The sequence below is a fragment of the Lycorma delicatula genome, chromosome 8 (genome assembly GCF_047948215.1).
Source record: "Lycorma delicatula isolate Av1 chromosome 8, ASM4794821v1, whole genome shotgun sequence".
In the NCBI taxonomy this organism is placed as follows: Eukaryota; Metazoa; Arthropoda; class Insecta; order Hemiptera; family Fulgoridae; genus Lycorma; species Lycorma delicatula.
Window position 1 is genome coordinate 66,400,204 of NC_134462.1, and position 12,618 is coordinate 66,412,821.

The 12,618-nt window shown below is 27.8% G+C and overlaps 1 protein-coding gene across 3 annotated transcripts in view; it reads left to right on the forward strand.

Annotated features, from left to right (window-relative positions):
• LOC142328634 (ataxin-3-like) overlaps positions 1 to 12,618 on the forward strand; it is a 49,716-nt gene that overhangs the window by 17,632 nt on the left and 19,466 nt on the right. For 2 of the 3 annotated variants that reach the window (XR_012757319.1, XM_075372487.1), the window contains exons 5-6: positions 2,114 to 2,399; positions 9,472 to 9,674. Coding sequence is in view for 2 of the 3 variants with exons in the window: in XM_075372487.1 (XP_075228602.1) it covers positions 2,114 to 2,399; positions 9,472 to 9,674 (489 nt within the window). In the remaining variant the exon portion in view is untranslated. The remainder of the gene's footprint in view (positions 1 to 2,113; positions 2,400 to 9,471; positions 9,675 to 12,618) is intronic. The other variant, XM_075372488.1, reaches the window with a different exon arrangement.

Below are 12,618 nucleotides of genomic sequence, written 5' to 3' on the forward strand. Positions count from 1 at the left end.
GTGGTGATTCTGTAATGCCTGCAGCATATTAAAGAGTGGGATCTGTGAAATCAAGGGGGTGTGAAATAAGGTAAATGCCAGTGACCAAAGCTGTGTTCTAGTGGATCATTGAAGTTAAATGACATCAGGGACAGTTTTGATACTTGCTGTTGACATTTATTGTCTGTAATGACTGTAGGAGTTGACAGTAAAAATTACAAAGATCTTCAAACTAAAGATTTTTTTTAATGAAAGAAATAATAAGGGTTTTAATTCTATTTCCCATTAAAAATCGAATTACTGTGCTTTGATTTATAAATTAGATTTGTCTCTTTGAACACTATCTAGTTTGTTTCCCTATGGGAAGACTGATTTTTCTATTCATGAGCCGAGTAAACATCAAAATACTTTCTACAACCATGCAGAAATTCTTTTATAAAATGAAAATAATTATGAAATTAACTTGAATAACTTACAACAAAAGTTGAAAAGATCTTTTTTTGTAGGTATCAGTATTAGTGGAATGCAAGACATCTTATCTTCTAGAGAGTAGTTGGGAGGGCTATCTTATAGAAAGTGAATAAGCTGACACTTTTTTCTTTTTAATTTTGTAATTGATGTGGAAGCTCTTTGTTGAATTGGTTTGATAGGTTTTTATAATATTTTTCTAGGAATTTTAAACAAGCTTGAATATTAGAACAGATATAACAAATTAAACAGAAAATTATAAGCTTCTTTATTTAGAACCAAACTAAGCTTTTTTGCTTCTTGTTAATAATTTTTTCTGTTGTTGCTAGTTTGCTAATATTTTTTTCTAACGTAAAATCATTTTTATTGCAAGTTATTTTTGTAGTCTCATTGCTTACCTGCAGTAACGTGTAAATTAATTTAAACACAGATGTTATTCAATAAAAAGTAACTTTATTTGGAAAAAAATATCTGTACAATTTATGAATATCTAGTAATTAATATGTTCTCCTTTATTCTTAATCTCTTCATGTACATGATTTGGCATCAATTCAATAAATGTACTACACTTTTTTTTTTTCTGGGGATGTTTAACCGATTTTGGATGTGAGCGGTGATGTATTTCCATCTGATGATTTTCTAATATATGGAACCCTTTGCCTCTGAACATAAAAATGTGATGATTGTCAGAAAACATAACATTTTTCCCGGAAAAATGTTATGTTGTATTGTGCTCTTTGGCTCGCAAAAGTTTTGCAAAAGCTTACTTTTTTGCAAACTGTTAGTTTCAAAAGCTGTTTTTTAACTGGTTGATGAGCATTCTGCCCAGCTGCAAGAAGTTGGCTTCTAACAATTATCATGTGTAAATCTGTTCCACTAGCTGCTAATTCGTAATTTAGGTCCACAGCAGATAATTTTGGATTAAGTTTACTTTTTCTCACTAATAACCAATCCTGTATTGGAGAAGTTTTTCTTTTAGGACCACATTTGCCTTTCCTTGTAGGTTAAAAGGAACCTGTTTCTTTAAATTGTTTTAAAATAGCATTCATTCACTGTCCCTAGTCTAGCGCCACACTCAGAAGCTATTTGTTGTTGTGTGGTACTGGTATCCTATGAAAGAGGAACAATTTCTGAATGCTTTCTTGACATATCTGTTATTATTCATTGAAAACATAGAGAACAAAAAATATGAAAATATGATTTTGTAATAAAAAATGAAATAAATTTCACAAAGCACTATTTACAATATGAGAATTGCTAAATAACCAAAGAAAAATAACTTTTACACAGACAACTTACAGAATGGGTGTGGTCAAGCAGTGCAGCCATAACTTATTAATAAATAAAAAATTCCCTGTTTGGATTAATTTGCATTGCACGCTAATGTACAAGAAAAAAAACTTTTATAGAAATCAGTTATTTAAAAAATAAAATCTTATCCCATTTTTAAATGTTTACTCAGTAATAGTATTTACATTTCGACCTACCAATTTAAAAAAAATACTGAAAAAAGTTTTAGTTGATTAAAAATAAAGTTTGTAGCAGCTGTTTTATTTACGGACTGTGAATGAACAGTTTTAAATCTTATGTTGTCTTTTTATTGCTGCTCTATTTTTTTAAATTACCAGTTTTTTTTAATATTGTTAATTATGTTATTGGTTTTCAGGTTATTCAATATTTGTTGTATTCGGAAATCTTCCTGAGTGTACAGCAGATGAAGTACTTCGAACTCATCCAGTTATACAGAATTCAAGACCACGTGTTGTTACAGATGATGCTGATTTACAAAGAGCATTACAGTTAAGTCTAACTGCTGAAGGTCAACCTAATACCGGTGAAGTAGATCCTGAATTGGAACAAGCACTAAGACTTAGTTTAGGGCAAACAATAACTCCAACGTCTAGTGGAGGTGATCCTGAATTAGAGAGGGCACTACAACTTAGCTTAGAAAGGTATTGTATTCATTTCAGTTTTCAATTTACAATGTCTGTGGCTGTAAACTACATTAGAGACTTTTGAAGCCACATAAAAAGTTAAAACAGGAGATCTAACCTTTCCCGTATAGTCATATTAATGTTGGTAAACCTATTTTGCTAAATTAATTTTTAGTCTTTTCTCTTACTGCTTTGCTTTTTATATCTGTTTAGTGCTTCTGAAGAAATCTCTTTGTAAATAATTGGTATTTTTTTAAAGAATTAGCCAAAAGTAAAATTTAAAATTATAAACAGATGTTTTACCATCAGTCATTGGAATGAAAGTATTTAAAGATACTCAGCAGAAATTATGGTAAGTACATAGTAGAGATTATATAAAAGGAAAGGCAGTGAGTGAAGTTGAAAATTAATTTTAACAAAATATTTATATTTTCTTGCTCGGATGCAATTTGCTAAACCATCTATTAATATAGTTAAATGTTTTGGTAATTTCTCCATCAGTTGTAATAGGTTGTAGTTCAGCTTTAAAATTAAATATTTTTGTGATCTATTACATTTTTTTAAATTCTGTTGATTGTGTAGTTAGTTGATATTTTTAAAAATATTTTAGTAACATAATACAGGATAAATAAATAAGCTGGATATCTATTTATTGATATTCAAATGTGTAATGATGAAAATTTATAACTTATTTTCAAATTGATGGCCAATTTTGAAAATGTGAGTATATTGTTGTTTTCTGTGAATTTACATGAGAATTATCAAAGTAGAGAATGTAAATGAAGATGTTGGATGCAAGTTGACTGTGTTTGATTTAAATGAAGTAAACATCTAGAGATAGCTTCTGCAAAATAATCAGATAACTTTTATCTACTTCTTTTTATACTGCTTACTTATGAATTTAAATCATTTAAGTTTAAGTCTGTATATTGAAAATTATCATTTTCAATGACATTAGATTCAATATTTCAGTAGAAAATAGTTGTTTGAAATATTCCCAACTTTTAAAAGTTTTTAAATTTACCAAAAGTGTAAGGTATGTGTGTGTGCGTGTGCGCACATATTTGTGCATGTTTTACATAATATAAGTGAATTTTTAACTTACTGCTTTATTTTTTATTTTACTTTACTTTTTAGTAGTTTTGAGGAGATAACCATTTTATTAGAATGTTTTGTGAAATTTAAAAATATAGTGAGGTTTGTTTGCCATTTCAGTCACTGTTATATAAAATGAAATATTTTCTGCTGCTACTGCAATATCTGACAGTTAATATTTATTGGTATCATAATTGAATATTTTAGAGTGTGTGTGTGTGTGCGTCTGTGCGTGCGTGTAGTATACTATACATATAACTTATCCGGTTGGTCTAGTGCAGAACTCATCATTGCAAATCAGCTGATTTTGAAGTTGAGAGTTCTACAGTTCAAATCCTAGCAAAGGCAATTACTTTTATACAGATTTGAATACTAGATTGTGGATACCGGTGTTCTTTGGTGGCTGGGTTTCAATAAACTACTCATCTCCGTGAGATTGTACAAGACTGCACTTCATTTACATTCATACGTATTATCCTCTGAAGTAATACCTTAAGGTGATTATGGAGGCTAAACAGAAAAAGAAAAGAATATTATATATTTGATACTGTATATATTAATATTTTTAATATAAGTAATTTTTTAAGTAATTTTAACATATTTAATATTGCAGAGTTATTAAATATACATGTGCTTTCTAATTACCATACTATTTATTTCTAGTTACCTGATAGTAAATGCATAAATATTTTATTGAAAAGATTTATTGTGAGTAAGAATTTATTGTGCATTTATGAGAATTTTCAAGTATATTTTTTTTGTTTAAGAAGGTTGAAACTATGAACTTTCTGATAGTTTCAGATGCTAGAGTCTGATTAGCCAATCTGACCTTAACCCTTTTTTAGTCCCAATATTCACTGTCTTTCCTAAAACACTTTATATGATTTTTTGGATGTCCCATGGCCCAGTGAGGTGAGGATGATATGTATAACATGTAAATGAGATGTAGTCTTGTACTGACTCAGACCAACTATTCTTGAGATGTGTGGTTAATAGAACCCCAACCATCAAAGTACACTGGTATTCACTGTTTAGTATTCAAATCCATATAAAACCAACTTTTACTAGAATTTGAACCTCAGAACCTTCGACTTTGAAAATTAGCTGCTAAACAATTTATTTACGATGATGAGTTAACCACTACACCAGACCGCTGGGCCATGTGTTAATAAATTTATTTACATCATAACCATTTTTAGTTGCTAAATTATTTATTTTTTGGATTAAAGTACTTCATTTAACTAAACAGTATCACTATTAGCTTATTTTCTTAATGGTTCTATTTATCACTACTATATGCTGTTTTTTTGGGGCTGGGTCAGGGTGTATTGATGTAGTATTAATGATTACTGATAAATTGGTTTTTCGATATACACTCAGTCTTTAATTCATGTTTAACCTTTTTTAAGCTAATTTCTAAAAATTAGAATTTATTATTTTTAGTTTTAAAGTATGTTCAATATTTTTCTGAAAACTATTTAGTTTTTTAAATATTATACAAAGTTTTAAATATTTTGTATATTTTATTTGTATATTATTGTATTTTTTATTTGTGACAGATTGTAAATATATCTCTTGAATATTTTTATTATTTTAATCTAATTTTCACAAAACGTTCTGATGAAGTAGAGATATCTGTGAAAGTTCTAACTGTGGAGGAAAAGATAGTAGCAGCTTTTGGAAAAAATTATTTTTTATTATTAATAATAATTTACTGTTAGGGTCTATTTTGCTAGATTTTTAAATATATTAAAATATTATGTTTCAGTGTTTTTCTGTGCAAGTAAAAATGTAATAGTAATGGCAGTTGAATTTTAAAACAATGATGTATAAAAAAGATTGATTAAAATAGCCATATTTCACATCTGGACTTTATAATATAAATTAAAAAAAACAATAAAAATTTCACTTTTTACTTATACTAACAGTTAATAAAATATTATTTTGATAAAAAACAAATAAAGCAATTTTAACATATTATTGTGGCAGAATTATTACTATACTTATGTTTTGTAATTAAAATTACCCAGTAGTAAATGCATAAATGTTCAGTTGAGAAAATTTGCTGCAAGTGAGAAGTGTATGAAAATTTTCAGGAATGTTTTATTCAGTTGTTAATGGTTGACTGTTGTATGAACTTTCAGATGCTATAGTCAGATTAGCCAATTTGGCCTTAACTAAGTTCCAATGTCCACTTTGTTTAATATTGTATTATCTGTCCTTAACAATTTAGGTATGATTTGTTGGATGCAGTAGTTTGCAGTATACCTTTTATAAGTATGATTGCGACCTTGGTTTTTGTATTTTCTGAATGATAGCTGAAATTTCTACCATTCCTGAAATGGAATTGCCCTTTTCTATTTCAACGCTTCTTTTACAAACATAGCATTATTAATTTGTAAAATTCAGCTAATTTATGTCTAATCAAAATGAAACATTTTGTCTTGTTGATGTCTGAATTAGGCTCATCTTTTAACTTGATTTTTACTCCCTTTTATTTATACATGTTAATTGTTATTTTACTTTTTAATTCTTATACAGTTTCTATTAATTTAAAAACTGTTTCTTTTGTCATTGTATTTAGTTTGTTTGAGATGTAAAGTCATGGTTAAATTAAGTTATGATTGTTTACAGAGTGTAAAATATTTTCACATATTTTATAATTTATTGGTAACTGTACTAATTTCTATAAAAATAAAGGTGTTTTTATTTAGTTTTTATATTGTTGTTTAGTAACTTTGCAGCTTTTATTCAGTAGTTTTCTTTTACTGTAAGCAAAAATGGATGAATCTCTTAACTTTCAAGAAGATGATGATGATAGTATCACTGAATCAGCATACAATGATTTGGTGAAAAATAGTGAAACAATTAGTGGAAATAGTAAAACAGCAGAGATCTTCTATGAAAATGTTATTATTCTCAATACTACACATTGGTAATGCATGAACTTATACTACATATTACTATTATTTAAAAAAAAAAACTATATAAACAGTATTTTTTTTAGCTGCAAACTAGGCTGGTTTTTTATCATTAATTGTGTAATAAACAAACAAATAGTAGCTTTTTATAATAACTTAAAAATTTCATGACATTCAAAGGGAAGTGGATTGAATTTTTTTCTATTCATTTAATAAAAGTTTTATGAGACCAAATTTTTAGTCTTTATTTTCAGTATTTTCCATTCCATATTATGATATTGTATGAAATAATACCAAAAAATATAGATCTGTACTTCAGCTTTTAATTTAATTAAAAAAATATCAAATTTGCAAGATTGAGTAAATCTGACTAGTCTTTTTGGATGGATCAAATAGCAGACTGATTGTGATTTAAAGGGTTTACTGGATTAGAAACTGATTCGATCTTTTTTTTTCACACTGATGAATATAGAATTGACTGGTACGACTTAGTCCCATAAATGTAGAACAGCTTTGAAAGAAAAAAAAAACTGATTGATTTTTTTGTTTAAGTGGTTCAAAACATCTTTGAGGTCAGTGGAAAAATGTTATCTGTGTTTATTTTAAACTGAATGCTTACTCAGCTTTGAGAATTGTGTGTATGTTATTTACTTCATCAAAATTATGAAGGATTCTGGTATTTGTCTGATAATAAAGTGTTTAAATCTGAAAAATAAACTATATAGTTCTAACTTGTGTAAGGAATTTTTTCTGTCTAAACTAGAAGTATTTCACACACAAGAGTTGACTTCTGGGATATTTTTCTGAACATGTTTGAATAGAAAACCTGTCGAGAAGTGTATGGTTTTTGTTCAGTTGATGTAATGGAACATATTTTCTCAATATATCGCTTTTTAGAGAGTAATAGAATGACTATTAGCTTTTGAATGATAATGCTGTGGTGTGAGCATTGAATGGTTTTTTAAATCTTTCCATCTTATATAATTTGACACAAAATTGAAATTATTTCGTGTTAGACCTAATAATGGCTGATTTACTTCTAGAGGTTACTAGTGCTGAACTCCCACTGATGAAGAAAGACTTTTCTTCAATTTTGGTATTGGTTTATGAATTAAGTTTAGAGGAAGTATCCCCAAAATTATTTAAAACACTCTTAAGAATTGTATTTTTCCTGATAAGGTTTTTGGGATCTAGTTTATAAATGTGGAAATCAATAAGGCTGTTGATACATTTTATTAAATTACTGGTACAATCTGTTCAGGATTTTGAGTTGGTATTTGTAGGTAATGTAAAAATCTTTTGTGAAATATGATCTATGCATGATCGTATCAACTTAGGCTTAAATGCATGATCGCCTAGGCTTGTTGTATGATTTGAATGGATTGAAACTTAATTAACAACATGCAAACTAATTTATTTACATAACTCTGAAATCTCTTTTATAACTATAAAATAAATTTACATTCACCTTGAATATTTATGTTATGAGTATAGATGTACTCATAGAGTTAGAGAAATTAGAAGGAATATTGTAAGGAAAGAACAAGATGGAGGTTTATGAACCATTGCCCATCCCAGGATACTGGATAAAAGGAAAAAGAAGAAAATAAAAGATATCCCCTGCAGTAGGTCTCTATTTCTAAGAATCTGGATGTCATATGCTAAGCATTTATGAGTTTCTTGACCACTTAATTTAATGAACAGATATAATCAAATTTTAGGTTTCATGTTGAGAATGCCCCATAGCTTTTATGCATCGGATTCTGTATTGATATTTATGTAAATCACAGATACTCAGAGTCTGATGAGATATGAAACTGCAGTTTGGAACTAGCATTTTAACAACTAAATTAATACACTGAGCAAATGCAGAATAAATGTCTGGATTGCATATTCCATAAAAGCTTTGTTTTACCTTGTTCCGGAATTTATTCTTCTACAACATTCATTAGTGTGATAGATCTTTTTTTTTTGTTGAAGTATCATTCAGTTTTTTTCTATAATTACTATTACAAGTTTACTTCATTTTTTCCAATTTTCTGCTTTAAACAGTAACCCTTGTATTATGTTTTCTTCATTTCATTGTACTTTATATTAAAAAAAAATTCAGTTTATCTTGAATGGTATTTTTGTAATTCAGAAAAGCAAATGGGTGGAAAATCCCCTGTATACAACCATACTTTTTATAATAAATAATTTTGATTGAAATTTAATTTTATTTGTTACGTTAGCTATTTCTTTTAAATGTTTGGCGATTTTGAGATATTATAAACAATAAAGTTATTTCTAAAATATTTTTATTTTATTTATTTTTTAATCTATTTATCTTTTTCATTTTTTAAGTTTCACATGTCGATTCCTTTTATTTTTTTAATTTGAAAATTTCAAGTGGGTATTATCTTTTTATGATAAGTAATAAAATTTATTTGAAATAATTGTTGGTTGTAGATAAAGTTGTAGAATTTGTGAATTATATTGTTAATTCGATTATGTTTGATGCAAAAAATATTTAAACTGTGTGGTATATAAATTATGAAATTATTATTTCTTTTTATTGATAATTTTACATTTAGTCTAGATTTATATTACAAACATTTGCTATTGTTGGCTTATGATTAAGTTTTGTAAAAATCTTGTAGAGAAGTTATTTTGCCCCTTGGTCAGAAGTCATTTAAGTATCAAGAACTATCGTTCCTCAGATTGAGTTTGTTTTAGATCTCTGAAAACTTCTGTTCGGAGCGAGCTACCGGTTGCTGGGGTTACCCATTTTGGATGAAGTTTGATATTTCTCTAGGGAATATCAATTCCTTTTCAGCAACTGGAAGTTTGCCTGTATCGCTTTTTCATGTTCAGTGATATTCTGCTTCTGGAGGATCTCTGCCTGCTGTGGAAATTTTCAATGGCAGTTTCACATTCTTTATATTATATAAACATGATAATTTGTTAAAATTGTTTTATTAAAAAATATTTCTTTGTTTTATAATAATTTTTTTTAATAAACAGAAAAATTATTAAATGATGAAATACATTTATAAACGAAGTAAGTAGGATCTGAAAGGAAGTACTTTGTGCAGGACTCAGGAGCTGAAAATTGGAGAAGAGGATGATGAAGAACGACAAAAAGCTTTAAGATTAAGTTTAAGTGAGAGAAATAGCCCTTTAGTAAGAGAATCTGTCGAAACTGTGAATGTTGAAACAAGTGATTCTTCGGATTCTGAACTAGAAGCGGCTATCAGGCTTAGTTTAGCAACGCCAACTACACCAGTTTCAGCAATTGGTGAGAGCGATAGAAATGTAGATATGTTTCATTCAGTCATTTTATAGTATTTCCATTTTTATAGTAGTAGATCCTTTGCACTGTTGTGAAATATTTTTCCTTTTGCTAGATTTAATATAATTTTTGTGTTAATAACTAACAAGAATCATAACAATTTTAATTTTAATGTAATAGAATTTATTTATTTTTTATATTTATGAAACTATGAAGCATGACCATTTTGAAGTAAATTTGTGAAATATATATATACATTTTTATTTATTTTATTAGATCAACCAAAGTGCAGAATAAATAAAGTAGGATGACTTACCTTATTCCACTATATATGCATCATCAGGTGCATTATATATTCATCTCAAATTACATAAAAAACTTGTTAAATATAATAACATACATTTATTTATTTTATTTAAAATCTAAAACCTTTAATATTTTTTTTTTATTTGTTTATTTATTTTTTAACTTTTATTCAGTTAAATTAAAAATATGCAAAATTAATTAAAATTAACATTAAAAATTAAATTAAAATAATTTTTACATTGTAAAAATATGCTGTCTAGGCATAAAATAAAATTAAAAATTAATTAATTTTTTTTAATAGTAAAGTAAGTTCAGTTAAATGGACAACATGCATAATTACTTTACTTAAAATTATTTTTATTTGATTTTAATTTTAATTTTTGACGTCATATTTTTACAATTTAATTTAATTTAATTTTTAATCTCAATTTTAATTAATTTTTCATATTTTGAAATTTTGTTTTAATTTAACTTAAAAAAAAAGTATATATATATATATATAAAGATAAAGGTTTTAAATTTTAAATAAAATAAATAAATGCGTGATATGTATATTTTATGAAGTTTGTAATATAATTTGAGAGGAATATGTAATGCAGCTGATGTGCAAGTAAATCATAAAGCGCTCCTGCATATATAGTGTCATCCTATTTTATTTATTCTGTACTTTGGTTGATGTAATAAAATAAATATATTTGTATATAGTACAGAGAAGTATGATTCTTAAAAAATTCATTTTAAAATATATATATATATATATATATTGGGTGATTCAAAAAGGAATTCAGACTTTAAAAGCATGTAAAAATTTATTGAGATAACTTACAGATTTGGTTGAGGTCTCATTTCATAGAAAAGCACATCAAGTTTGTCACCCAAGGTTCTCTTTGGTTTGATATGGCTTCCATTTGTAATATGACATACATCCCTTCTGAAGTCAATTTCATTCCATACTGTAGGCAGCAAGTTGGGTGTTATGTCTGCAGCTTTGGTGTTAATTTGAAGTCTTAGCTCAACAAGATCAGCAGGTAAAGGTGGTACATAATGCAAACTTTAATGAAACCCTACAAGGAAAAATCTAGTGGGATCAAATCTGGGGAGTAAGGTGGCAGTGCAATTGTACCTTCCCTACCAATCCACTGATCTAGGAATTGAGTATCAAGAAAATCTTGAACTTCTAGGCAGTAGTGAGGTGGAGTCTCATCTTGCTGACAGTAACGGTGTCCATATTGGTCATCAACATCTAACTGAGGAATTAAAACATTTTATTGTTTAGATAAACGATACCATTTATGGTTGCCTCCTGGAAGAAGAACAGGCCATACAGTCCTTGTTTGATTAGAGCATAAAAACATTGACTTTACGGCTATTGTGAATGTGCTACAAAGTTTCATGAGGTTTTTCGCTACCCCATATTCAGCAGTTGGGTGTCCACCTTGCCACAGATATAAAATATTGACTTATCACTAAAAAATATATTGTTGTCCATCATTTCCAAACAAAACTGCAGCCGAGCAACTTTGTCATCAAAATGGCTTCAAGTACAGTCGTTTACATAATACATGCCAAACAGTTCTTTATGGAATGCCAGTCTCACGTGATGCATGTCGACTTGATTTCTTTGGATTACATGCTAAACTTTCTCAGAGTTGTTCCACAGCAGCTTCAGGGATGCATGGGTGTCTGGGATTTTGTATGTTCAACCTCTTAATGAAGGTTTGCCAAGAGTAAATTATATGTCTGCTAGTAGGCTCCCTACTGTACTCTGTATGAAAATGATGTTGAACTGCAGTTGCTGACTGCATATCATAAAATCAAAACACAACGAGCACGTTCCACACCAGTAAATGTATCCGTTTTTAACAATACTGGTGACACAGCGCTGGTGGCTGAATTTGGTACTAATGAACTACATGAGTCAAAACTTGATGTGTTTTTCTATGAAATGACACCTCAACCGAATCTGTACGTTATCTAAATAAATTTTTATATGCTTTTACAGTTGTGAAGTTCTTTTTAAATCATCTGGTATATTATATGAAATTTAAACCAACAAAACACAGTAATTAGATAAGTTAAACTTAACATAATAATTAATACATTAACTGGTTTTCCTGCATATTAAGTTGGTATTCTATATTTATTACATTAAAACATATTCTTTGATTATTTGTCATTTTTTTCAAAATTGCAATGTTTTCTATTGTGAAATTTTGAATAAGTGTACATATAATTTTGCTGTCCTGTACTTGAATCATACATATATGTATTAAATTTTATTAATATAAACCACCTAGTACAGAATATTGAAATAAGACCTATCTTACCTTAATTTTACAGTGAAAATATAATTTAATAGTACTGAGGAATGATAAAAATCTTTAAAAGATTAATTTCAGTAAAGAAGTAATATATATATATATATATATATATATATATGCATGGATTACTGCACATATATATATATATGCAGTAATCCTGAAACCATACTATATCTGAGGCTTTCTGGATAGAATCTGAATACCAATGATAAATAAGCAAAAATTATTCTTTTTTGCTAAATTAAAAAAAAAAACTTTGTCATTTTAAAACAATATGAAGTTCATTGTTATGATAGGCAACCAAGTGTCCTTGCTTCACATTT